Below are 27,873 nucleotides of genomic sequence, written 5' to 3'. Positions count from 1 at the left end.
GTGGAGGGCCAACAGGCATGCCAGTCAAGACCGTCACTTTTGGAGTGAGTACCACCATCTCTGCTGCTCTCTGTCTCCTCTTCACCTTCCTTCTTCTACGCTTTCACTGCATCTCTTTTCCTGTCACTCTCCTCTCTCTTCATATTATCTCTCTCTACCTGTGCGCTTGTCTTCCACTCTTATTTTATTGCTGTCTTTTTTTTGCAATGTTTTGTTCTGTTTATAAAATCCATGGTTGCATTTTCTCGGATGAAATGCACCTGCCAACGCTCCCTGTCTTTTATCCTTTCACATCAGACAGTAATGGGCCAATACTTTTGTCACTGGCTTTGCTCCCAGTTTTAAATCCATTTCTTTCATCTTTACTTTATCTCTAACACATGAATATTGATGTATTGGTATTTAGTCTTTGTCCATTTTGTTCAAGCAAATTTCTTTTATTCAGCTCATGTCTCTCTGTGTTTGCTCTCTGTTCGCTAAGTACTGTTCTCGTTCTCCATCCGTCCACATAAACTGTTTTGGAGACTTCTCCCTGGCTCCGCTTTCACCGCTTGTTCTTGTTTTCAGTCCTGAATATGCCCTTGTATTTAGTTATGACAATAGCAAAAAAAGAGCAAGGAAGAGAAATGGAGATGCAGGTCATGGCGATAGAAAGAGATCTGCCTCTTGTGAAGTACAGACTAACTTGTTATGGTTTTAATTACACGAAACACATAGCAAGTAATTGCTTACAAACCTGATCAAACTCATCAGTCTGAGCCTCCCACAACAACATGGGAAGGAGCCAGAGTATCTTTGAGAGTTTTGATGCATGTGTGTCCAAGATTAGTGTAAGTGCGTATATGTTGTGGGTGTGTTCTTTTTTTCCTCCTTAATCTTGTTTTCAACTTCATTTGTTCTTCTGTTTGATGTTCAGATTGTAGGATGTCAACCAGGATTAGTTGTGGTAAGTAAACTAGAGGTCAGTAAACTGATTAACGGGTCAATTAATGAGATTCTTTCAGTGAGGCTTCACTGAAGACTATTTAGTCTACTGAGCCAGCAGAGGTAATGGCTTCACAGGGCACACGCTCATCCCGCTGCCTGGATGTGTATGAGTGTTAATTTTGTGTCAACCACAGTGTACCTGGGGTACTAGAAAGAGAGCTTGTGTTGAGGTTTTACTGTAGGTGATGCAACTTGTTGAAATGCGCCTAATAACTGTAGTTTATCTTTCTGAGGATGAACTGAAGTCAGTTTAAGAGTTGTCAGTAGTTGTGTTTTTTCACTTCTTGCAGTATTTCATCATTTTTAAAGATGGGAGAAGAAGTAGGCAATGGTGAATTTAAACAGTCAGAAGATCCTGGTGTAACTGAGAATAACAGTGAGCAGTAGTGGAAGAAGTATTTGTGTCCTTTACTGTGTAAAATACTCAAGTAAAAGTCATGCATTTAAAAATGTCTATAAAAGTACATATAAAGTATATATATTTAATATCCTTAAACAAAAGTTATAGTACTCATCAGGCAGGATGTCCCCTTTGAAAGTGTTGGCATATATATAATATAACTGGATTATTATTACTGATGAATTAACATGTAAGCAGAATTTTAATATTGTAGCTGGTCAACATGGAGCTAATTTAATCTTTTTTACAGTTTAATCTATAACAAAGCATTTTTAGAGAAAAAGTTTCAATCTAAAATGTAGTGGAGTAGTTTGGTAAAGTATCATAGAATAACAATCAAAGTAGCAAAGTACAGGTACTTTAAAATGTTACTTAAGTACAGTACTTGAATAAATGTACTTAGTTATTTTTCACTGGGTTTTCTGTAGCAGTTTTAGCAGGTGCAGTAAAGAAGCATCATATGCAGCAGCAGCAGATATACCATCAGTTATATTATTAATAAATAACCATACGTATGGTTGTATGAAGTCTAAATGTCTAGTTTTGTCTTATTTTATAGATTTCAGATCGAAAGTTCAGAAGTTAAATAAATTTTTGTATATTATATATTCTTTTTGTCCGTTCAAACAGTTACTTTCTGTATTTACTGTTTCTTTGCAGTGAAACACAGGATGTTTACCATATCTTGATCCTATCCTCCATAGGTTCTCCTCCCTATAGCTTTCACCCTCTTTGTCACCCCCACAAAAGATCACGATAACCATGACAATCTCATCTTCAAGCGCAGAGGCTGCAGCAGGGCCACATATAAAGACAATCAATGAGTGCGGCAGGGACAAACAGTGGGACACGGAGGGGGAGGCTGGGAGTGTGAGAAAGTAAATAGTAAAAATGGGACAAGACGCTTCGCCATGTACAGGGAATAGAAGCAGACAGACAAATGGTCAGACAGACTGACAGTCAGATTTACATACAGACAGACAGTGTTGAGTGGGGGAATGTAACAGCTTCATCCCAGTGCCCCGCTTGCTTGCTTCCTGTAAATGTGTCCATAGCTGAATGCTCCCACGGGTCTACACTTACTACATCTCTGTAGCCGGAAACAGCCCGCTGCCTGCTCAACCTCTTAAAGCAGCCTAAGAGATGAAGGCAGAGATGGAGGCCCAAGAAAAAAAAAAAATCAATTTCTAGAACAAATGCAAGTCAGCAGAAAAAGGGGTGATGAAATGGCTGTTTAAGCACTCTGCAGTAATTTCCATATCCGCTCTTCAGTGTTCCCCTAAAATGTATAGAAACCGTCCGAATCGCACTGTTAGTTTAAACACATCAAGATATTGAGTTCAGCAGGGAGAAAATAGCAGACATTATCCAGAGTTTGGTGTGCTTGCACAATTCATGTTGTTTAAAGTTCAGGAAATTATTGCAAGTAAAGCAGGACTTGTGACATGCTGAACATACGTATGCACCTTATTTTCACCTTTCTGCTGGGTGTACAAATAGCTGTGGTGGCTCCTAAAATATTTATGATTTGCACCTGGTGCTGTGTCTGCAAATTCATGTTGTTGTTGTTGTGTGTGTGTGTGTGTGTGTGTGTGTGTGTGTGTGTGTGTGTGTGTGTGTGTGTGTGTGTGTGTGTGTGTGTGTGTCTGTGTGGGTGTGTATGTGTCTGTGTGGGTCTGTGTTAGAAAGAGACAGAGAGAGAGGCACTATTGTGAATTTTATGTTAATTTTAATAAAAAGGCTGAGATTCTCTGAGGCAGATAATAGTTCCATATCCAAGTAAAATCACCCTGGATCTTTGGCAGAGAGATTCTCCCATTGACATTCAATGGAAGACTTCCAGGATTTGTCTCTTGATTTCATTAGCAAAACGGTCTTGGCTCCCTCTTCTGTAGCAATGAGACCTGTTCAGACGCAGCCTAACCTGTCTAGACAGTTTGTATAGGACAGGACATATTTAAACCAGTGATCCAGTGTTCGATCCGAGGGGTCAAGAGATGATTAAAGGGATTTGAAAGAAAAGCTGTATATATTTAAACATTCTGCAGATTTCTTTCTCTTTTGGGGTCTTTTTTCTTGGGAAATATGTTTAAATTTCAAGTCTTAAGGCCTCTAAAAATTGTTCTTTGGTTGAGGTGCTTGTATGTCACATCCATATTAAGGCCCTAACCTTTGATGGGAACATTACAAGTACATATTGCTTCATTTTAAGGGTCACAAGTTTGGAACTTAAATTGTAGCTGCCAGTGGGCAGCAAGCTGTTTTCTGCTTCATCTGTAGGAAAATAGTAATAGTAGTAATAATTGAATATGGTGGGGGATTGCCTTTGGAGTCACCATTTGCTAAAATCACATCAAATCCCCCCCTGAAATGTTTCTACTCGCAGTCGACATGATTGAAATAGTTAGATGCTCTGTTGTTCTAGTGACTCTAGAGATCATCTGATTAAACGAGGTCTTTTTTTTCACATTGATCAACAAAAGCAGTTGTAAAAGAGGTTACTGTCAGTGCAATAAAGCATTACAGTATCTGTAAGTAATCCTGCAACAGTGTGCATTCGGCCACTGCAAAGAGACAGAAGGGGAACAGTTTACACACAGATTGAATTCAGATGGAGCGATAGCATACAGAAGTTATAACAGCCATTTACAGCCCACTGTGGACAGATAACAGCGTGTTCTCAAATCCTGAGCTTTACAGTTAGCTCACAAACACAGTTTCTTCCCTCCCATTCAAGCCCTACATTGTCTTATTTCTCCCCCCCTCACACACAAACACACACATTCAATCTGATTCAGAATTGAATGTGAAAGAAACACGCAATCGATCTCTTGTGAAAATGATGATCCTTCAGTTGTAGCCTTCCGTTGCGGAGGATCTTCATGGCCGGGGTGTTGATCTCAGGCATATCTCATGTCCTCATGCACACGTACACGCACACATACGTATACATTGAGTTTTTCAAACACTGCAGTCCACCAGCGAGGGTGGTGATGTCATTCTGTCTGCTGCAGCGCCAGCAGAGGAGGCAAGCGAAGGGGGGAGAGAGAGAAGAGAGGAACGTAAGAAGCAAGGGATAGAGAAGGGATATAAGGCAACAGGAAAGAAAAGCTGAGATAAAGACGAAGAGAGGGGAGTTCAGGGCAGAGGATTTTCTGTGATGAGATAGGGGAATAATTTGACTTGGTAATTTTGAGCTTCATTATGAGAAGCCTTGCACTGTCTAAGCCTGAGGACAGTTGCACGCACATTGCACGACAGTGTGTGTTGATATTGCTAATGTTAAGTGTGGAGCAGGTTATTGTCTGTTTCTGTTGCTCCAAACAGTATGATTAATGTCCTCGCTCAATTTTTTTCCTCAGCCCCGGAGCCCGAAGCTTGTCTGCTCTCTGCGGGAATAATCAGAGAGACACACATTCATCTAAAACATGCTGGAGTCCACCAAGATGTAGCAGAGGAATTACCACAGAACATTTTTAGACTGTGACATGTGCACTGCACCTGTTTATGTCTGAGTTAGTGGATGGGTGTGGTTCTGTTGCATCCTTATCTCACAACGCCACACACTCACTCCTTGACGCAAGCAGATACACATAGAAACATGCAGACATAAAAATGCAGGACTGACCAGAAAAGTAAATTTGTGGTAACCAGCAACATCTTAGCTCGTGTCTGTCTGGGGGATTCTAGAGTGAGTCTGTGTAGCCTTGTAAACTTCAACAGGCTTGTTTTCTGGGGGGCAGTGAACTGAGTCCGGGGGAGTGGGAAGCCAGCAGAGGGGCCTCAGTCAGGGTCACCATGTTGTTACCATGCCACCATTTTGCTGTGGGACCATGTATATAGTGTTAAGTTTGTGTGTGTGTGTGTGTGTGTGTGTGTGTCTTTGCATCAGCTGTATTTGCTCCTACTTTGATGAAAGGATTTTTCTTGTGTCACCATGACAGAGTCTGCAAACATTTCACGCAACAGAAGGTAGATACCTGCATAAAAAGATAGAATTTGTCGAGTCTTCCTTTATTAATTTTCCTCTGTGACACTTGTGCAGACAGTTGGGTTTCCAGCCATAAATTCACAAAGATTGATTTGTGCTGTTTAGGGATGGTGTATCTCAGTATGGTGATCGTAACTCCAGTAACAGGTGTGTGTGTGTGTGTGTGTGTGTGTGTGTGTGTGTGTGTGTGAATGGGAGGTGTACTGGGGTCATTTTGTTGCTCTGCAGCAGTCTAGAGGGAGGAGGTTTGTGGGGTTTAATCTTCTTCAAAGTGAAAGTGAATGAGGGAGTCTATGGGAGAGGGAGAACATGGCTTCCCAAGACAGCTTGGCAACTGTGAGTAAATAAAACTGCTAACTGAGACACTGAAAATACCAAACTAGAGATATTAGTCTCGACTTTACAATACGTGCTGCTCATTTGTGTTCTTATACCTTTTATTTTAAGTGTTTACTTTATCTTCATAGTAAAGTATTCATATAGTAGCTTTCTAAATCCAATTTTGTGCTTTACTTTTCTTTTTTGTGTGTGGGAATGTGAAAATCAGTGTTTTGCCTGTCAGCATGTGTGAGTGTGACTCAGAGGCTTTGTACTGCAGAGTAGTATGCCTCTCAATTGTCTGTGAGCAAAAGCTTAAAAACAAAAACATCTTATGGAAAGGGTGACAATGATTCAGAGACAAGTGGCACTCCGCATGAGTCAGTGTACTCACACAAAAGCCCAGGATTTATTACTTTACACACAGGAAGGCTGGACTCTGTGTGAAGTTCATCTGATAAGTATAAACTTTGCCATTGTATAAATTTCCTGTCTATAGCAGATATAAGGAAGAAGAATCACAGACTGTCAGATGATGTTTTGCTGCTTCAATCAGCTGGAAGCAACTTTTCCTTTCAGAGTTTTCCGTTTGCCTGCCATCGCCCCTACCTTTTTTTTTTAAAGTGACCTCTCTCTTTGCACAGCGCTGTGCCATTGGTGTCATGCTGAGGGTGTGTTGTGTCATTTGTTGCTATGCCTCTACTTCAGGCATGTGGATCCATTCTCTTTTACTCAGGCTCTCTCTCCCTCTCTGTCAAAAGAGGACCAACAACCCTGTCAAAACAATAGACAACACAGCTTAAAGCAGTGTGTTATGAAGTTGAGAAAAGCAGCTGGTTTGGTGTGTGTGTGATGGCGGCTTTTGGTGTTTTTCTTTTGGATCAGAATTTGCTACCATGTGAGGATTATAAATAAATGTATTCTCTACATTTGTGATTGGTTGGCTGATTGTTTTCCTGACCAGCATGTTGAGATGGTTAGATGTAGGGAGGGGATGGGCATGGGGGAGAGAGGAGATTATGTAAATGAAATGAAAAAGTGCAGGGTTTGCCGCAGTCGAGTTTCTCCCTGTGGTTCTCCCTCGGTCGCTCCTGCTTCTCCTCCTCTCCTCTCCCTCGCTCTCCCCCAGTGCCGCATGAGTGATCCTGTTTCAGCAGCACCCCTGCCTGCCTGGGAGAGGCATGAAGCCCTCAGACACAAACAAAACACAGACAAAAACACTAGACGTGCCATGTGTCGGCCCGTGAGCCAGAACTCACCAAACTCTCTCTCTCTCTCTCTCTCTCTCTCTCTCTCTCTCTCTCTCTCTCTCTCTCCTTTCTCCATTCACCTTGTGTCTCTTTATCTCCCTTTCATTCACACATGCACATAAACTCAGAGTACAGACAAAGAGCCAACAGTCTGCTTGGCACGACACTCCAGTAGCTGTCGGTATTATCACACTCGCCCTATCACCTGAGAACAGAGCAGGGGATAGACTTCTGGGCAGGTTTTGTTTTGGAGTTATTTGGGAGTTTGAGGAGTCAACTTTTTTACATGCGTGCCGACCGCACCCTCTAACACACACACATTTCAAGGTGCAAGATGCAGATTTGCAAACTGCACTGTCCAAAACAACCTCAAGGGCGGAGTGACATGAGAGGAAAGCTGATGGATTACTACTACTTACGGTTTCAGTCCTTCAAATGGCTCTAAATAAATATTAACCAATCTCTGTCTCCCTCTCCATTTTCCCTCTCTACTCTACTTTATGTGTCTTTCACTTTCTCTTATATCCCTTATCCCCCTCCTCTTTCCCTGTCTCTGTTCCGCTTGCAGGCAGATGCTGGCAACAGTTTTCTCCGAGCGGCCCGTTCTGGCAACCTGGACAAGGCCCTGGACCATATCAAAAATGGCATCGATATAAATACGGCCAATCAGGTGAGAGAGCTGCACATTGCCCAAATTGAATTGGTTGAAATAGGCCAAGCTCATTTAAGTGCAAGCCCGTCATTTTTATTTATACTACTCTTGGCTTTTTATTCACGTCAGGCAGTTTTGCTTACTCGCAAAACGGGTCTTCTATTGTACTGCGTTATAGTGTTTGGCAAGAAGAAAAACAGAAATATCTGAGTATTTATGAGTATTCATATGCCACTGATGGCCCACAGTCAAATCCTGCTAGGATTTAGTTTTCTGTCTTCATATCTGCTTTGTCAATTGAAAATCAGGATGTGGTAGCACTGCCCACGTCTCATTCAAAAAAAGAACACCAATGTGTGAATGGAAAAGTCAGTACAATTTAGCTAATGGCATTTACAAACAGTGAAATGATTTTTAATTTATCTGATGCTTACATGTTTATCCTACAGCTTACCATGTATTTCACCATTTGTTGTATTATTTATATATAAATGTGTTTTTGAGTTTCCAGTGTGCATGACGTGTCTGACTTGATCACTGTGCTGTTATGTGCCCCTCCGTCTGCCTGTGCACTCAGTCATTCACTGTACTGTATGTGCATGCTCAAGTAGACTGTTAATCAGTGGCTGAAGGTGGCAGGTAGAGTCTCCAGGGTCTCCAGGGAAGGTGATAAATGGGGCAGGGGCTTCTCCTTCGCCCTGTCTCTTCCATCCTTCCTCCTTTACTCCGACGGTTGTTCCCAGAGTATCCATGAAGAGGCAGCATTAGTGGGCTAGGACCGCTGCCCTCGGGCTACTGAAACTTGGCCAAAAAAGTGTGTGTGTGTGTGTGTGTGTGTGTGTGTGTGAGAGAGAGAGAGAGAGAGAGAGAGAGAGAGAGAGAGAGAGAGAGAGAGAGATTCCTCTGGCTCATTAATCTAACGTAGTCATGGTTTCCCTTTCCATTCACTTATGCTGTCCTCACCATTTTGTAATTATTGCTGGTAATGCTTCTGTCAGGATTTCTATAAGGCTTATTTTTCGGGCCTCTAACTAATCCCACATAACAACAGATGTATTCATGTGAAGTGACACAGTACAGTGGCCATTACTGGTAAACTCCTTCACAATGATGAAGGGAGACACCTCATGGATTAAAGATATAATTACAAGAAGAAATACAGAAGGTTTTTGACTTGCAACATGGATTCTTCTTTCACTTCATTAATGTGGTTGATGTTTATCATCTGAAATTATGTTATTTTCTATGTTCGGTGTTAATTGTGTCGAGTTAAAGTGATAATCTACAACATTCTGTTTTCACTTGAATTAGGCGACACATTTGCACACACATTTCTTTGCACTGTAGTGGCACTGATTATTTACCTTCCAAATTAGTCCAGTGATACAGTGAGAAGTTGTGGATTGTCACTTAAACCGAGGTGGTGAGATTGTCATTCTGGTTGTGTGACTGTTAGTTCTGATGCTGTATATACAGAGTGATGGGAGTTTGGCCAGGTGGAGGCTTGACTGTGGCAGTTGTGTTTCCTTGTCTGGAGTGGATACCTCTGACATGACTCACTTACAGGACACTGCCTCACTCCTGCCCTCCGCTTATTGTATTTTCCCTCCTCTTCTATCCCTCTGCACCTAACAGCTGCTCCACTATCCTCTCTCCTCCTGTTTACGTACTGTTTTCTAACTCACCTCCCTTTTTTTCTTGCTTTTTCCTCCTCTATGGCCTCCCTCCCTCGCCTCCAGCCCCCCCCCCTTCTCTGTCTGCAGTAGAGTGATGGTGTGCTGTGGTCTCCCCACTCAGAGGAATAATATCAGTGGTGTGGGAAAGGTCCAACCTCACATGTCCTGTGCGGCTGAAGGAAGGCTGTGTGAGGTCAGACCTATCCCACACGGCTCGTATTCTTCCCAGCCACGAGACCAGCGGCCTGCCATCCCCCTCCCGTCCTCCTCCTCCCCCTCCTCCTCCCCTCACCATCATTAATCAAATGAAAATGTTCACACCCTGATTTTCATCTCTGTAGACATTGTTTTTGCTAATGGCCACTCAGAGAGTACTGCATGCATGGTGTCCAGTGTAAGTATTTGCCTGCTTTAGTCACTGTGATACAAACCCAGTTGTTTCAGCTGGCATGGCATACGTGTGTTTGTTTGTATATGTGTGGTTATTTCTTTTAGATTAGGACATTTTTGCATTGATGGTGTGTTTAGGACCCTTCAGTATGAGGTGTACTCTGCTCTCTCACTCAGAATGGGCTAAACGGGTTGCATCTAGCCTCGAAAGAAGGCCATGTCAAAATGGTACTAGAGCTACTCCACAATGGAATCGTGCTGGAGACCACTACGAAGGTAAAACCACCCTGCTAAAACTTTCTGCAATCTTAACTGAATCACAGAGCTCACTTTCTGTCACCCACAGAACCTGCTGTGAAGCCTCAATGTGTCAATTTGTATACGGATTAAATCTTGAACTATTCCTTTAACATTTTCTTCATTAAAACACCTAAACCTAAGTAAAAGTATTTAAAGTTGGCATGTAATACTTGCTGCAATATGTACTGTCATTACTTACTCATGGATAGTTCCTGATTTAATATTGACATTAATACATGTAAAATGATGCCATTTGTTTAACCTGTTAAACGTGGTTACATGTAAATAAAGCACTATTCAGCTGGATCAATATAATGTCCAAAAACAACATGCACTTTGAATATACATGTGGGATTGCACCTATAAACCTCATGTATCTGTGTTTAAACAGAAAGGGAACACAGCCCTGCACATTGCAGCCCTGGCAGGGCAGGAGCAGGTGGTCACAGAGCTGGTTAACTACGGGGCCAATGTCAACGCTCAGTCCCAGGTGAGACTCCGTGCTGCTCTCACTGCGGTGATCACAGCATACACTACGCAAACTTTACTGTGAAGCCATTGTAGTATCTATTACAATTCCATCTGTTAACATGTGTCTTTGTTCCTATATTTCTGTGTGTTGATGTTTCCTCTTTGTGTACATCCTTATGCGTGCATTTGTGACTGTCTTCCTATCTTTCTGTTGCTGTGTTTGTGTCTCCTCTGCTGCTGTGCGTGTGTGTGCGCGTGTGTCTGTCGTGCATCTCTCTGAGACAGAAGGGTTTCACTCCACTCTACATGGCTGCACAAGAAAACCATCTAGAGGTTGTGAAGTTTCTTCTGGAGAACGGAGCCAATCAGAGCATTCCTACTGAGGTACTGAAGAACTGAGAGAACTTTTGAAAGACGAATCTCCCAAATTCCTCAATCCCATCCTTGCTGATCCAGACGCGCTGTTTCCATTCTGTTTCGTTCTCATAAGCCTCTCTCCTCACATCTCTCTCATTTTCTCTCCATGAGACCAGTCAACCAGGCTTCTAATTCTCTTCTGTGTGCTGCAGGATGGATTTACTCCTCTCGCCGTGGCTCTTCAGCAGGGACATGAGAATGTTGTAGCCCTGCTCATCAACTACGGCACCAAGGGAAAGGTCCGCCTCCCTGCGCTGCACATTGCAGCACGAAACGACGATACACGCACAGCCGCAGTGCTTCTGCAGAACGACCCCAATCCTGATGTACTCAGCAAGGTGTGTGTGTGTGTTTGTGTGGATAATGATTGTACACATGTACAGTAGGTGTGGACATCTGCGTTTGGTGTCCTTGTTTTCTAAAATGCAAATGTAATGAGAGTGACATGTTCTCACCCTAATGTGTCCCTGCAGACCGGATTCACACCCCTCCACATTGCTGCACACTATGAAAACTTGAACGTAGCTCAACTGCTGCTCAATAGAGGAGCCAATGTCAACTTCACCCCAAAGGTAGGCAATAACTAATGTTGTTGGAAGGTTATTTTCCGCCCTTGCTGTCTGTTCTCCTTGTGTGGTCCTGTCTAAGTGCATCTGTTTTTATCTGCAGAATGGTATCACTCCTCTGCACATTGCATCCAGGCGGGGGAATGTGATCATGGTCCGACTCCTGCTGGACAGAGGGGCTCAGATTGATGCCAAGACCAAGGTGCAGCAGACATCTTTTCTACTGTTTCACAAAATCTTTGATTCCCTTATTGTCTTTGTTTCTAATTTGATGCATCATTAACTAAATCACCTACAATCCTCTCTGTCCAGGATGAGCTGACTCCTCTGCACTGTGCAGCCAGAAATGGCCATGTTAGGATTATAGAGATTCTGCTGGACCATGGAGCCCCAATTCAGGCAAAGACAAAGGTAATCCACCTAGACACAAGTAAAGAAAATGTGTAACTTCTCTAGTTTTAAATGAGTGCAAATCAGTGAGTTGTTCTAAGTAAATAAATGTGAACATTTGTGATCCATCAACCAAACACAGCTATAGAATCCTCTTTCTGCTGCGTCTTGTTTACCTCAGTTTGTTTGTACCACAAGACAAGTTCCTTCCTGATTTGCAAAGGATAAGGGAGTCAACACATTTTTCTTGTTTTGCAGAATGGCCTGTCTCCAATCCACATGGCAGCACAGGGGGACCACATGGACTGCGTCAAGCAGCTCCTGCAGTACAACGCAGAGATTGATGACATCACACTGGACCACCTTACTCCTCTGCATGTGGCGGCGCACTGCGGCCACCACCGCATGGCGAAAGTACTGCTGGACAAAGGCGCCAAACCCAACTCTCGGGCATTGGTTAGTAACAAACACACACTAACACACAGTCAATTGATTAATTAAGACCAGACAAAGTTGCTTTTAATCTTTTGTATTGGTGATAATCGTTACTTTGTTTTTTACAGAATGGCTTCACTCCTTTGCATATTGCTTGTAAAAAGAACCACATGCGCGTGATGGATCTCCTGCTTAAACACTCTGCATCATTAGAGGCTGTGACTGAGGTGAGGCAACAGGACAAAAGGGCTGACAATAACAGCTCATTACTGTATTGAATATGATTGTCATGCATTTGTAATATTATTCTCCTATTCTGAACAGTCGGGCCTGACCCCCTTGCATGTGGCATCATTCATGGGTCATCTCAACATTGTGAAGATCCTGCTGCAGAAAGGAGCTTCCCCCAGCGCTTCCAATGTGGTGAGTTTCCTTCTGAAATCTCAAGACGGGCACAGATAACAGACTTAGCTCTGTATTGGTGATGTTGTCATTGTGATACATCTGAGTGTGTGGTTTGTCTTTCTGTGTATGAGTAGAAAGTGGAGACTCCTCTCCATATGGCATCTCGGGCAGGACACTATGAGGTGGCAGAGTTTTTACTGCAGAACTCAGCGCCGGTTGACGCCAAGGCCAAGGTAGAGATTTCACACTATTCACACAATCATGTGATACATTTATGTGTTAATTTAGAAGGTTCAGCAACTAATTCGTGGCAACCACATGCAATTTAGCAATCCACATGCTAATTTCCCTCCTACACACCACACCTTCATATTACTGTTAATGTAACAAGTGTGAGATCATAGTGGAGTCAATAGAGAAGGCAATTTACTGCTGGAGTTTCATGCAGCACCTTAGATTTCTACTACTCTCCTTTCCCTGACCAGGATGACCAAACCCCTCTCCATTGTGCTGCTCGGATGGGACACAAGGAGCTAGTGAAGCTGCTGCTAGAGCACAAAGCCAACCCCAACTCCACCACCACAGCAGGCCACACACCCCTACACATTGCTGCCCGGGAAGGTCATGTACAAACCGTACGCATCCTACTGGACATGGAGGCTCAGCAGACCAAGATGACTAAGGTATAGCCGGCCTGCTTACCCTTCGTTGCTTTCTGCTTTAACATTTGTATGTCTTGAAACTATCAGACCAAATAGATGTTTTCTAATCTGATATTGTGTTTCTCCCTGGTGCCTCTGTAGAAAGGCTTCACTCCCCTCCATGTGGCCTCAAAGTACGGCAAGGTGGACGTAGCAGAGCTGTTGTTGGAGAGGGGAGCCAACCCTAATGCTGCTGGGAAGGTAAGAAAAGCATAAAGGGCCTGATTGTATGGAGAATTAATAAAGCTGTGTTTGATCTGTTGACCAGTCTGGTGAACTTTTGGTTCTGTTTTTGCAGAATGGTCTAACTCCGCTGCATGTTGCCGTACATCACAACAACCTGGATGTTGTTAACTTGCTTGTCAGCAAGGGAGGGTCGCCACACAGTGCTGCCAGGGTGAATAAAAAAGAGAAAAACACATAATTCATACATACTTCACTATAATTCATATACATATTCATATATACATATATTGTTTCTAACCACAACTCATGTCTGTGCTCCAGAATGGCTACACTGCCCTCCACATAGCATCCAAGCAGAACCAGGTGGAGGTGGCTAACAGCCTGCTGCAGTACGGGGCTTCAGCCAATGCTGAGTCACTGCAGGGAGTCACACCTCTCCACCTGGCCTCGCAGGAAGGAAGGCCCGACATGGTGTCCCTGCTCATCTCCAAACAGGCCAATGTCAACCTTGGAAACAAGGCAAGAAACATATAGATGATTAAAGAATGACTGTTATGGGGCAGGTAGTTTATGTGGTCTATTACTTGGGTTTGATTTATTCTGTGTTTTGCTGTATTTGACCTTTGTCTTCTGAATCTTGTTGCCCCCAGAGTGGGTTAACCCCACTGCATCTCGTGGCACAGGAAGGACATGTTGGCATTGCAGATATCTTGGTGAAGCAAGGGGCTTCTGTCTACGCTGCCACGCGGGTAAGAACTTTTCAGTGTCATGGCAAACCTATTATAGTACGAAAAAAAACAATAGCTTGAACTATTCAAGTTGAGAGAGCTTCACTTTGAGCTGTTGCAGGGTTGTCGGCATCTTATCAGTGTAGAAACTATTTGTGCCATCCACTTTGACCCATAGCAGATAGTGTCTAAGTAACATGTAGCATAAATAGCCTGATGATCTCATAGGAGAGGGTCATGTTACCATCAATACATGGCTGAACCTCGAGGGGCTCAGATCCCTTCAACTTCCTTGCAGCTTAGAGCAGCTCTACAGTGTATTGACATGGAGCTGTATCAGATTAATAGTTAGTAAGGTTTAATTTATGTGTAGAATTATATGATGTTGTTGTCAATACAACAGCACCACAAACCAAAGAATGACCAAGAGTTGAATAAGACACAGTCATGACCGGATTAGAGCGTTTTCGGCTTTACATAGGTGTTAGCATTTGTTTTAGATCTCTCGTACTAGATAAGTTATTATTAGTGTTATTGTTATTGTTCCCATCACGTACACAAGACATAATTGCATCCTCTCTTGTTTATTCGTACATTGTAGTCTGAATACAATGTTTATCACTCCTCTGTTCTCAAAACAATTCTACTGTGTGGATTTGAACCATTAGTTTATGTAATATTCATGAACCATTAAATTTCAAATTGGATAAAATCCACATAATGTGTTCAAATTAAAAGGTCATTAAGACACTGAAGTTATGCGACTGCTGTGTATTTTGTGTTTAAGACTTTTTACTATCTTTCTCTCACTGTCAGATGGGTTACACCCCTCTACATGTAGCGTGTCACTATGGCAACATCAAGATGGTGAAGTTCCTCCTGCAGCAACAGGCCAATGTCAACAGCAAAACAAGGGTGAGTGCCTCCCTCTGGTTTTAGATAAAACTACAACAAAATTAGCCAAGGCATGAGTCACGTAGTTACAGTGTGTCTACAGTCATCGTCTTATTCACCAGGAAATACAATTACAGTACATTACACAGTTGAAAGCACAAGTCGTGGCTGCAGCAAGGTTTTCCTAGTTGAAAGCTGTTAACACTAGCCTTTTTATATAATGATTTATTGGAATGGGGGCAATTTACCTCTCTAAAGTGTAATGTAGTGTACAAAAATTGGAGAGACTGTAAGTATTTCATTTCTGGGTCTAAGATGCATTGTTTGTTAGTTTTTGCTTTAAAAAGATGATGATGTTGATTAACTAATTGTTGTACTCATATTACAATTAATAATAGACGATTAAACTGAATTTTAACTGATATGCAGGTAGCTTGTTATTATTTGCCTCACAAGTTTGATGATGGAAATAAACTGATGTTTGTTACAACTTGGATGAAAAGGACCAGCTGGACTACATAAATCAGACAAACTATGTTATTAAAATGTATCTTAGATGTGAATTATACATTCAGTAAGAACAGATTTAATTTCTCTCTCTTCCAGCTTGGTTACACTCCTCTGCACCAGGCAGCCCAGCAGGGACACACAGACATTGTGACACTGTTGCTGAAGCACGGAGCTCAGCCCAACGAGACAACAACAGTGAGCATCAGCGCATACTTTGTCTTCCTCAAAATGATTCATAACATTTGGTCGTCAGAGATCTGATCCAATCTGCTCCTCTCTGTCTGTTAGAATGGTACTTCAGCCCTGGCCATTGCTAAGAGGTTGGGCTACATCTCTGTGATTGACGTCCTAAAGCTGGTCACTGAGGAGACAGTTTCCATGGTGAGAAGTTCAGAAACGCTACTATGCCCTTCGGATACAGCACTGGCATTATATGGCCATGATAATCACATGGAAGTACTATTAAAGTTTCCACACGCTGTTGTATCTGTAATTGGTTCTTCCTTTTCCTTCTGTGCCCTGCAGACGACCACAGAGAAACATCGCATGAGTTTCCCAGAAACAGTGGACGAGATACTAGACGTGTCTGAGGATGAAGGTAGAGCTATACAATTATTATTTATCGTATATAAAACAGTAGGAAACAATGTGTAATCGACTATGATTATGTTACCTAGCTACCTGTAAATATCACTTCCTGTCTATCAGGCTGATTTTATAATGTTTGAGCTGGTCACGTAAATTTTTTTTTCAAATTCCTTTTTTGCTTTTTGCCCTTTTTTAGGAATTGCACAGCTAACATTAGGTATGAATGTCTCTTTCTTTCTTTGTGCGGCATTCATAGGTTGTTGCAATAAAGTGTTGCTCCATTTCAAGCTCACTCTCCATCTTTATCTCCCTGCCTCTCTCTCTCTCTTTCTCTCTCGTTCCTTCTGTAGTGGTGCTCACTGTGATGGTGGCTCTGGTTTCTCATTGGCATGCACCCATAACACCCATGTCTGTAACCTTTATATGTCCCTTCAATAACACCCTCATTCTCTAACTCTCCAAGTGCCTCTTTTTCCTCCATGTTATGATGGCAGTCCTTGTTTTTACAGTCACAGCCAGTGCATATAGATTACATGTTATTAATCAAATTTGATTAATATTTGGTTAAAAAATAAATAATTTTTAAAGCGAGCTTTAGCAGTTCATACTGGAGTGGTGCTTTTTGAAGTCATCGCTTTGAGTGTCTGTAGTTGTGTTTGCATTCAAATCTTGTCTGCATTGTGGTGTCGATCATGTACTGCATCATTTGTAGCCGTATTGTGTTCCTGCTGTGTGAACTGTGTTTTTGTTGGCTGCAATGAGTCCGAGGGGAATACATTTTTGTGTAAACATTGGATCACATGACTACTTGTATCTGATAGGAGTCACACAGAGTAATGAACCCACAGAGAATTATAACATGGCTTATAGCGACCGTCACCATTGCTAGCAACACTACTTGTTTGATTAATTCTCTCTGCTCTCAGAGTATTTTGTCACAACAAGCAGCCGTTTTCTGTGAAAAACCTCTAAAAACCAGAGGTGCCAAAAGTACACATATTCTTTACTCAAGTAGAAGTACAGATACTTGGGTAAAAAAATACTCCAGTAAAAGTAGAAGTAAGGAAATTGTGATGTGATTTGACTAAAAACTATGCATTTTCCCTTAATTTTAGACTATTGTCATTACACTATTTATAAGAAAAAAGACTAGACAGACTATATACAGAACTCTTTATTCATTATTAGATTAATGACCAAAAAAAAAAACAGTATCAACATATTCAAAGTATATTTCCCACTATACACTACCTTCCCAGCACCAAACAGTAGGCCGACAAAGTTAGCTTGTGAACAGTGTAGAATTTACCAGATATGTCCCTCCGGAGTGTGTGGAGAGCAAAAACATAGCCAAAAGCAGACTGGATATTGGATTTATGTACATCTAGTGGCCAGAAATATGACTCAAAATAAATAATAATGTTTGCTCCGTTGCTGGATGTGTAAATAAGCAACTGTTTTCTAACAAGTTCCCCATATCAACTTAACAGTGATAATATGTGAGCTCACAGATCACAACATATTTCTTCTGCTGAAAGAACACACACACACACTGCAGGTTTAACTTTTCATGCCTGAAGTTTACCACGCCACTGACGATGATGTCAGAGGACATTATGTCTGATATTTTTAGTCCCTTGATAATTCAACTGACAGCTTGTCACCGTTGCTCTAAATATAGAAAGTAGCAGAGGCGCCGTCTTAAAGACACATCTCATATCCGGAGTGGTAAAATGATATCGGCAGGTTATCTGATTCACACGCTTGCATATGGTGACACTTTGCCTACACGATGTGGCACACATGCATGGTACACAAAGACCAGGACATGAGCTGTCTCCTATGAACCTGTGGGAAACACACTCACAGAGTCAAACATAGTGTAATGACACCTACGACATCACTTTGGATCTGGACCGCATACAGACACCCACTCACACAAGCTGTGCTGATACGGCCACAAATTAATAACCACAGGGAACACTCACTTTTGTGGCTGGTGAATTCTCGAACATTACTGCGTGTTTTGAGGGGTAAGTAACCAAAAACCCACCTCTGCTCACATGAAGATATGCTGTACGTTCAAAGGAGAGTATAGAGCAGCTTGTACTTTTGTCATCATGTGTGTTGCAGTGGCCTGATGCTGTTCTGTCTCTGTGTTTGTATTCATGTGTTTTAGAGTAATCTCCTCATGCATCCCTCTCTGAGGCAGCTGATGTCTAAAACTTCCAGTTCAATAACCGTTTATTCACTAGACAACACATTTTCTGGAATGAGAAAAATGCTGATGCATGCTCTCCCCAGAGCCACGTTCCTAATGCTGTTGTCTCTAACTGAGGAACTCCAGACCACATTTATAAAGTGTCCTCTCTTGTTTTGATGTAGTAATGTTTAGGGGTTCTGAATCAAAAGTGTTGGATTAACCAATCTGAGACTACAGATAATTACAGTCATCTGCTGTTTCTGGCACTCTGTTAGAAGTGGCTGCATTTCATTTTTTTGCCATTGATTAGCAGTAAAGTCAGTGTTCCCAGCATCGTCACTTATGTCTCATCTCACCAGTCTAACCCCTGAATCACAGAGCCATCTTCTAAATCCTGGGTTATCCTGTTGTTGTCTAACCCTTCTGGTTATTCATCTTGTTCTTTTCTTTCTCTCTTTCTCTTGTGCTGTTTCATCAACCTGACCTCGGTCTGTTCGCTCTCTTTGGCATGTTGTTCTCTGAAGGAGAGGAGCTCTTGGGGACAGAAGGGGCCAGGTACATGAAGATGGATGACATGAAAGACCATGATGACGATTTCCTCTCCCCCAAGAAATCACTGGAGTACGAGAGAGGGCTGGGCACAGCGTAAGGGGGGCTGGGTGGGGAAGCAGGCGAGACAGCCAAGCTGGTAGCCACACACTAATCGGTGGATGGATAGAGGGGGATGCACCATAGACACTCACTAAACACCAGGGATGAGCACTTGGGAGGAGATCTAGAGAAACTTCTTCAATCTGACTTGTGTTTTGCTCTTTTCATACAGGAATTACTCGCCAGCCATTCCCAGGATCCCCCGAGTCTCTCCGGAGACTGTTATACTAAAAGAACATGAGATAGATCAGGTACTGTACAGAAAACCACGAATAAGATACTCCAACTTCTGTAACCCAACTAGTTAGTATGTACTACCATGCAGTTGGGGTACAAAGGAGAATGTATCACAGGCAGAAATAACCTGACTTTTAGTACCCACTATGGGGATCACTGGATCCTTCATTTCCCGTAATGCAACTTAATATCGTCTTTCATTAGACCATCCTTAACTGGTATATTCCTATGTCTTTCAAACTTGATGTCCCCAGCTTGCAATGCAGGGTTTCCATTATAAATTTCTAGTCTCCAAGCCCAAGCTGACTCAAGTAATCATGAAAACTGGTGGAGGGCCCCTTTTGCTCCTTTTTTACCGCATCTCACAGACAAATAAAGTTTGCTTGGTTTTCAGCGTACTCATACAATTCCCAACCTCCATCTGCTGTTGAAGACAGTGAGATACAGCTGAAAGACCTTGAGTCCACTTTTGTTATTGAGTTTTTTTTAGTCAAACTACTATTTCAAAGGTCAAGAATCAATTTTCAGACTAATTTCATTTGTTTGTTTGCAGGATTATATGGAGGAATATGTATCATGGATATTTTTAATCAGTTTAAACTGTTTTGATCAAAACATTCAAAAAATATACTTTTTGGTGACTTTCTTTTAAAGCTTGTAACATGATGCAGTTATTGTAGTTTCACCCTTTTTGTCACATGATATTGTGAGAAATGAAAATCCCTCCTCAGCTGTCTTTTGAAGGTTAATGATATAGCCTAAAAAATAAATATAGCACTTAAAAAATGAGTACAGAGGAATAATCTTTCATCATAGCCCTCTCAATATCACATTATAAAGATGATAGTGTAAGTAATACACTTTTGGGTTCATCTAAAACATTATGCTAAACGGTGTTCTTTTGAGAATGTCATGAACAGTTTGTCTTTCTGTCTGTTGTAGCAACACACTCCACTTCCACTACCCAAAGAATATGATGAGGACTCACTGATTCCCAGCAGCCCAGCGACTGAGACGTCAGACAATGTCAGCCCAGTCGCTAGTCCCATACATACAGGGTCAGTAGAAGAAAAAGTTACATTTCATTTAATCTCCATTTAAATTGCTGATCTGGCAGCTAATTGTCACAATCTTTGTCCAATAACAGGTTCCTGGTCAGTTTTATGGTAGATGCTCGGGGCGGCTCAATGCGAGGCAGCAGGCATAACGGTCTGCGTGTCATCATACCTCCGCGCACCTGTGCGGCACCCACCCGCATCACCTGCCGCCTGGTGAAGCCGCAGAAGCTGACCAGCCCCCCTCCACTGGTGGAAGGAGAGGGGCTGGCCAGCAGGATCATCTCCCTAGGTCCAGCCAGCATGCAGTTCCTGGGGTGAGGAAGCAACTGAAACTGCTGTCCAGATGTTTTTTGTTTCTTCTAAATGTACAAAAATATGTATTTACAGTCAGTAACAGTTATTGCATTTGATAATAGATAATAGATTTGATGATATAATTGCAATACCAAGTGGAAAATTGTGTTTTCTATTAATATTATGAGTTCCTACAATAGTAGAATATCTATTTCTATATATTTCTTGTAAATAATAATTACTACTACAATTACATTTGCTAATGTATAATTCCACGTGTGTTTTCTGGCAGACCGGTGATTGTGGAAATCCCCCATTTTGCTGCTCTGGGTCGCGGTGACCGGGAGCTTGTGGTGCTGAGGAGCGAGAATGGCTCAGTCTGGAAAGAACATCGCAATCGCTACGGTGACGAGGTGCTAGAGACAATCCTCAACGGGATGGATGAGGGTAAGAGTTTAGTGCGTCAGTCTCACTCTGACGCTCAAACATGTCACTGGGTGGTACCGCTTCTTGCTAATTTAAACCTTCTCTCATCTTCTCAGAGCTAGAAAGTCAAGAGGAGCTCGGGAAGAAGCGAATCCGTCGCATCATATCCACCGACTTCCCCCTTTACTTTGCTGTTGTATCACGAGTCCAGCAAGAGAGCGACCTGATTGGACCGGAGGGAGGTTCGCTGACAAGTAAACTGGTGCCACTGGTCCAGGCCACATTTCCTGAGACGGCAGTCACCAAACGAGTTCGCCTGGGGCTGCAGGTGAGATGGGACACTGAGGAGAAGGAAGGAGAAGAAAGACAGAATCGTTAATGCCTGTGTTGCCTGAATAAAAGCATGTTGGATGTACTTTGATTGATCTTGGAATGACCTGATCATATCATCGCTTGTGCCAAGTTATCCTGATTTAGTTTTCTGTTTGTTTGTTTTGCTTTTCACATTTTTAGAGGACCTTTTTGCCTTTTATTTCCAATAGTGCATGCACTTTGCACCTTTATACAACTGTGGATTGCTCGTATATGCTGATATGTTATTGTTTGTTTTATCTTAAGTGATGTCTTTCTCACTCATGTATTTATGTCACTAGCAAAGCCCTGTATTTAGTATATTTAACACATTATTTTGAGATATTTAAGTACAGTAAGTCAAACATTACTTGATAGGAAATTGTCTGTATTCTTGTTATAGCCATGAAAGACTGTGTCTGAATTTTATCTTATTGTGATTATGGTATCATGAATGTCAGGAAAATGTGCTAAAAGGCCTTTTTTTTTAGAAGTACTGAAGTGTTTCCCCGCACTAAAAGAGGTGACACCAGAGCACCTGAGCTTTTAGCCCGTTTTTGTGTGTACAGCTACACTTCTCAAGTCTTCAAGTTCACAGACACACCAAAGAAAATACAGTAAATACTTGTCTTAAAGAGGACATATTTATAAGGATCCTATGAAATGGGCACTTTTCTGCTCAAATTTTTCAACAATCTCATGTTTCTACTCGTCTAAGCAAGTCAAACCGGTTTTCCGGATTTAGCCCTCACTGTCCTGCCCTAACATCTTGTTTCAAAAGCAAACATCAAAGCAAGGAATTAATGATACTGTATCATTTAATTTGCTGTGAGCTGTCGGATCAGAATCAACATTTGGGGATGTGATTTCTTTTTTAATATGGTTAAATTGCAGATTGTATTCTCTAAAGGCAACAGTCCAATCATCAATCAGAAGATTTTATGTCTTTTGGCAGAGTGATACTTCTCAAAAAGTGCATAAAATGTGATATGTTTTTCCTTCATAAGCAGTGGATATGTTCAATTTAGCTGATTTGGGATTTTAAGGTTCCATTTGCATGTGATTTGATTTTGACAGGTTGAATATATCCACTGTTTTGCAGTGTGTTCTTTCTCCTGATAAGATTTTATTCCAGTTCTAGACTGTGATTGCATTAATTCCTATTTTTAACGAAATTCTAATCCTTTATAATTCTAGTCCTGTATGAATATGTAGGTCAGCAACTTATGAAATTATCAGATGGGAATTTATAATTCCAGTGTGAGAATATGTTTCAGTAAACCAAAATGAAAAGTAGATACAGTGTGAATGGACCCTAAACATGAATGGATTTATGACAAGCTAAATATGTCTTGTAAACTAACATGCTACCAAACATGCCATAACTTGCTGAAAATAGTGAATGTAACCGAATGTAAAAGTAAAATAGACATATATAGTTTTATTTTAACACTTTCCTCATTTTAGGATCTATTTAACAAAAATGTTGCTGTAGTAATCATGTCATGAATGGCCTTGTGAAAAACCACAGTGCCTTTTTTCTTTGATATCCATTTTGTATTAATGATTGTAAAAGCTTCATGTTAACACATATTTTGTGACAGTTTGCAATAAAAAAGAAATATTAAGTCCTACACCCAAGTTGTGTTGCTATTGTCTTTTCCAAATGTGTTTTATTCACTGTGGACTTCTCTCTCTCTTTTTCCTCATCATTAACTTTTCCCTATTCAATTGTCCTCTCTTTTACCCTTTTTTCGTCATCCATTGCCTCATAATCCACCTCCCATTATCTCAACCTGCTATCATGTTATTTTTTTAAATATCCATTTTCCGTTCATATGTTTCCCTCTTTGTATAATTTCCCTTTTTTCTACCATATCATCAAACCTGTGCTTGTGTTACGTACCACCTTGCTCCTTCATTTACTTTCAACCTCAGGCTCAGCCAGTTCCAGACGAGCTGGTTGCAAAGCTGCTGGGTAACCAGGCAAACTTTAGCCCTGTGGTCACTGTGGAGCCTCGGCGGCGCAAGTTTCACCGGCCGATCGGCCTGCGTATACCCCTGCCTCCATCCTGGATGGAGAGCCCGCGAGACTCTGGGGAGGGTGACACCACCAGTCTACGTCTGCTTTGCTCTGTCATAGGTACTGCATGCCATGACTGGGAGTTGTGTGGGTGGGCAAGTAAGTGTGTGTGCATTTGTGCTGACAGGAGCGGTTTGCTTGAATGGCAAGGAAAGAGTTATGGGGCAAAACTGCTGATTTTCTGTAGTGAAATATGTCAGTGCCATGGATGGATAAAAATTATTTTATATTTTGTTCAAACACTGACACCATAAAACTTCTTCTGTATGACCTTTTCAAAAGCTAGATTAACCAGTTTGCCCCCTCTCATCCTGTCTGATTCCCAGGTGGCACAGCCCCAGCCCAATGGGAAGACATTACTGGCACCACCAAGCTTATGTATGCGAATGACTGTGCCAGTTTCACAACCAATGTTTCAGCACGGTAAGTTCAGAAGTCAACATGTACCAAATAACAGCCATCATACTATAAAACTAAGGATAATGTAAGCCCTTGCTATGTCAAATCATTCTAGCAAGCGGTTTAACTGTGATTAAGAATAGAGTGTAAGTACATGTCATTATTTCCTCTCAGATTCTGGCTCGCAGACTGTCCTCGGACAGCTGAGGCCGTCTCCTTTGCCAACCTGCTCTACAGAGAGCTTTCAGCTGTACCCTACATGGCCAAGTTTGTGGTGTTTGCAAAAATGAATGAGTTGCGCGAAGGCCGCCTGCGCTGCTACTGCATGACCGATGATAAGATGGATAAAACCCTGGAACAACATGAGAACTTTACAGAGGTGGCCCGCAGCAGAGATATAGAGGTCAGTCTAGTATTTAGAACAGTGTAGATTCAGTACTGGAAGTTTGTTGAATACATTGGGGAACTCAGGGCCTGCCAGGGCCGTTCTTTCCACTTTGGCTAATGCCTATGTCACGTTGTGCAGGTGATGGAGGGAATGCCGCTTAACCTGGAGTGTTCAGGGAATCTTGTGCCAGTGAGGAAGGCCACCCAGCAGCCTCGCTGCTTTAGCTTCCAGGCTTTCAGAGATAACCGACTTCCTGTCTCTGTTAAGGTGTTAACATTTACTACTTTTTCACCGTTACAAATCAGTTTTATATTCTTTGTCACTTTGTTACACCACCAGCTGTATCCCTGCTCTGTGTGTCTTCATTGCTGTCCTTGTGTGTGTTAAGGTGAGAGACAGCAGTAAAGAGCCGACTGGATTTCTATCTTTCCTGCGCAAGTCCACCAAGTATGAGGACAGCCAACATGTGCTCTGTAACCTCAACATTACCATGCCTCCATGTATTAAGGTAAAGCTCTCTAAGTTAGCTTACATTAACGAGACACATGCTGTGTATTTAATTGCAGTTGTTTTTCCTGAGATGACAGACTTCGATGTTATTTGCTTATGACTAGCAGATTGTTGGGAGTGAAGACCGGAGGCGAACTCTGACCCCGCTGGCTTTAAGGGAAAGATACAGCGCCCTAAATGAACCTGCTATGGGTATGAGGCTTTCATGGTTGCACTCTCCCACTTAAATTATCATACCTCCTTCTTATAATAATGTAAGGCACAGTATGACAGCATTTCTATTTTTTTTGCAAAAGTTGAAGTTTTCCGTATACAGAATATATGAGCGTTGCAATGCAGAGATGATCTCATTAATTAAACAGAGTCAACTGGTTAATTGTCAGTTCTGGTCTGGTTTGTGCAGCATCGATGAGTGCCATGGAGAGGACAGAGCTGAAGATGGCTGTGATTGCAGAACAGCTGGGATTGAGCTGGGCCGGTAAGTAGACAAGAATATACTGAATCTGTTTTTATTTGCTGTAAACCCTCCATGTTTACCTTATGTCTGACAAGCTTGCCTAGCTTGGTGCTGATTAAACAAAGTTATAACATGGCAACCAGCCAGTGAAACTAATTATTTTCTGTTTTCCTGCCAAGAGCCATAGCTTTGTGACAGACAGACTATTCTGGCTCTTTTGGATCGAGCCACTGTGAAGCTGTGTGCCATCTCAAGAAAAGACTGTGTATGCTATAACAGTATGACTCATAGGTGAAATGATATAAATATTTCCTTCATTTATTTGATCTTCTCTGACTCATTTTCTACACAGAGTTGGCGCGCGAGCTTCAGCTCAGCGTGGATGACATCAATAAGATCCGTGTGGAGAATCCGAACTCGCTGCTGGAGCAGAGCTCTGCACTGCTCAACCTGTGGGCCACCCGCGAGGGCAAGAGGGCGAAGAGTGAGTATATAAGATCTGAGATTGTATTGAATTTCTCTCATCCTCTCATATCTTTATTTACCCTAGTTTCTGCCTCTTTCACCCAGTCAAAGTCAGATTCTTCCTGTAATGTAATGGCATTGCTGTTTGAACCCCTCCCATCCTTCTCTTTTTTCTTGTCTCTCCTTCACATGACTTCATTGCAGTGGAGAGCTTGTACGCAGCCCTGAAGAGTATTGACCGTATGGACATAGTCAACATGTTGGAGGGCCAGCCGCCTCAGCCCACGAGACAGGGCTCCCGTGATCTCAGCAGACGCCGAAACAACGAGAGAGAGCACCTCTCCCCTGGTATGACCAATGGTAAGTTCCCCTTCGCAAATCCCACAATGCAGCCCCTTCCCCATGTCCCTTTCGCCTTGACCCCGTGCCACCTTCCCAATAAACATACCTCCTAATTCTCTTAAATCCCTAGAAGGCAAAGTAAAGTCTGTTTCCTTATGAATTCTCTCTGTTGTCCCCATGTCTATTCCCTGTGATGCTGTTGTGTATGAAAGCTGCCACAAACGTCAAACTTTTGCAGGACTTTACCCCAGCAACATGCAGAGGGACTCAGGACACTCCTACTGTACTACAACCTCTGTAGTGCCACTGTGTATTCATTCAGTGTGATGGAAAGTAGAGTGAAGTATTCAGAAAAGTATGATTAAATGATGAATCTCCAAAGTTTGCAAGCATCCCTCTACTGAAAAGCCTTTGAGCAAAACACTCCACATAAAGTTAAAGTTAGGTATCATTAATAGTTATAGTTTAATTTGTGTTATTATTGTTGTCATTGTTGTTGTTTTGAGTTCTCATGTAAAAGAACTAGATCAGTCAGTTAAATATTATTTACTAGTATAGAGATTTTATCGCCCATTATCAATTTAGAGACATTTTAGTGTGATATTATGTCTATAAAACAACACATTGTCATACATGATCAGTCCACATAGATCATACTGTAAGTATAGCCTAGCTTAACTGACCTCCTTATCAATTGTCAGTCCTCAGTCTTTTACTCCTTTTCCTCATGGTTTTCTTCACACATGCATACCCTACATCTTATTGACTCCATTTTCACCTCAGGACTGGCGTGTGCTCCCCTTCTTACTGGGACTGGCTTCTCCTCTCTGTATCCAGTGCAGACGATGAGTCAGTCCGACAGGTGACAGGTCCTACTTTGTGAAAACTGGAGCAATACTCAGAGATGTAACAATGCATACAAATATGACCATGAGGGTCAAAGGGTGAAAAGGGAGACGCTCAGATCACAGCTGCAGTGAATCTGATAACCGTGTATCTGTCTTGTCTGTCTATCTGTCTGGCTACCTGCCTCCCAAAGGCCGTTCCTGCTTTGATGTTCAGCAAAAAAACGTGGTGGCCCTTTGAATAGCTCGGTATTGTGTCTTCTGATAACCTCACATTGATCACAGTGATGGTTTTCAAGAGGTTTATGACTGACTGTCTGAATTAAGTACATCCTAAAGTCACAGTGACCAAGTGCAGCACCAAACCTGACCTTTAAGGCAATAAATAAAATGAGACAAGGAATAAAATAGCCGGATAAGTTGAAAAATAATCCAATACATATAATACAAATAATAAAGCAGGAAATGAAATTAAGTAAATCAGTAAATGCTCCAAAAATAAAAACTGTGGTGGACAGTGAGGGATAAAATTTGTACATACATTTTCCTTTTCCTCGTGCATTTATTAATTTATTAACAGTTTATTTATTTCAATTTTTTTTTCACAGGTTAATTTATTCATTTCATATTAAAGGAGAAGTTTGACATTTTAATAAATAGGCATGTGCCAATTGGCTTTCTTGCCAATGGTTGGATGAAAAGTTCAGTACTACTTTCATGTCTTTGTTTGTAACTTCCTGGAGTCTCCGCTGGTTTCCTGGCAAGAAATTGCTGTTTTCAGACATAAGTTTTATACAGAGTAAATACATGTAGAGTTATAATTAGTTAACTTTAAAGGTTCCGGTAGGTGGATTTTTTAACCTCTCCAGCTGTTTTCAGTCTTTATCCTAACCTAAGTTTACCAGCTGC

General features: G+C 41.8%; 1 protein-coding gene across 1 annotated transcript in view; it reads left to right on the top strand.

The window, feature by feature from the left end:
• ank1a (ankyrin 1, erythrocytic a) overlaps positions 1-27,873 on the top strand; it is an 89,526-nt gene that overhangs the window by 46,707 nt on the left and 14,946 nt on the right. The window contains exons 3-39 of the mRNA XM_051421431.1: positions 7,515-7,616; positions 9,842-9,940; positions 10,356-10,454; positions 10,721-10,819; positions 11,005-11,190; positions 11,326-11,424; positions 11,522-11,620; positions 11,731-11,829; positions 12,067-12,264; positions 12,372-12,470; positions 12,568-12,666; positions 12,783-12,881; positions 13,134-13,331; positions 13,452-13,550; positions 13,648-13,746; positions 13,857-14,054; positions 14,186-14,284; positions 15,080-15,178; positions 15,764-15,862; positions 15,956-16,048; positions 16,193-16,265; positions 16,452-16,472; positions 18,983-19,103; positions 19,282-19,360; positions 20,289-20,404; positions 20,494-20,718; positions 20,991-21,145; positions 21,241-21,452; positions 23,414-23,618; positions 23,885-23,981; positions 24,132-24,360; positions 24,484-24,612; positions 24,734-24,853; positions 24,963-25,047; positions 25,259-25,333; positions 25,665-25,796; positions 25,982-26,137. Of these exons, the coding sequence (XP_051277391.1) occupies positions 7,515-7,616; positions 9,842-9,940; positions 10,356-10,454; positions 10,721-10,819; positions 11,005-11,190; positions 11,326-11,424; positions 11,522-11,620; positions 11,731-11,829; positions 12,067-12,264; positions 12,372-12,470; positions 12,568-12,666; positions 12,783-12,881; positions 13,134-13,331; positions 13,452-13,550; positions 13,648-13,746; positions 13,857-14,054; positions 14,186-14,284; positions 15,080-15,178; positions 15,764-15,862; positions 15,956-16,048; positions 16,193-16,265; positions 16,452-16,472; positions 18,983-19,103; positions 19,282-19,360; positions 20,289-20,404; positions 20,494-20,718; positions 20,991-21,145; positions 21,241-21,452; positions 23,414-23,618; positions 23,885-23,981; positions 24,132-24,360; positions 24,484-24,612; positions 24,734-24,853; positions 24,963-25,047; positions 25,259-25,333; positions 25,665-25,796; positions 25,982-26,137 (4,591 nt within the window). The remainder of the gene's footprint in view (positions 1-7,514; positions 7,617-9,841; positions 9,941-10,355; positions 10,455-10,720; positions 10,820-11,004; positions 11,191-11,325; positions 11,425-11,521; positions 11,621-11,730; positions 11,830-12,066; positions 12,265-12,371; positions 12,471-12,567; positions 12,667-12,782; positions 12,882-13,133; positions 13,332-13,451; positions 13,551-13,647; positions 13,747-13,856; positions 14,055-14,185; positions 14,285-15,079; positions 15,179-15,763; positions 15,863-15,955; positions 16,049-16,192; positions 16,266-16,451; positions 16,473-18,982; positions 19,104-19,281; positions 19,361-20,288; positions 20,405-20,493; positions 20,719-20,990; positions 21,146-21,240; positions 21,453-23,413; positions 23,619-23,884; positions 23,982-24,131; positions 24,361-24,483; positions 24,613-24,733; positions 24,854-24,962; positions 25,048-25,258; positions 25,334-25,664; positions 25,797-25,981; positions 26,138-27,873) is intronic.

Source organism: Dicentrarchus labrax, unplaced genomic scaffold (genome assembly GCF_905237075.1).
Source record: "Dicentrarchus labrax unplaced genomic scaffold, dlabrax2021, whole genome shotgun sequence".
Lineage (NCBI taxonomy): Eukaryota > Metazoa > Chordata > Actinopteri > Moronidae > Dicentrarchus > Dicentrarchus labrax.
This window is presented reverse-complemented; position numbering and strand designations above follow the sequence as displayed.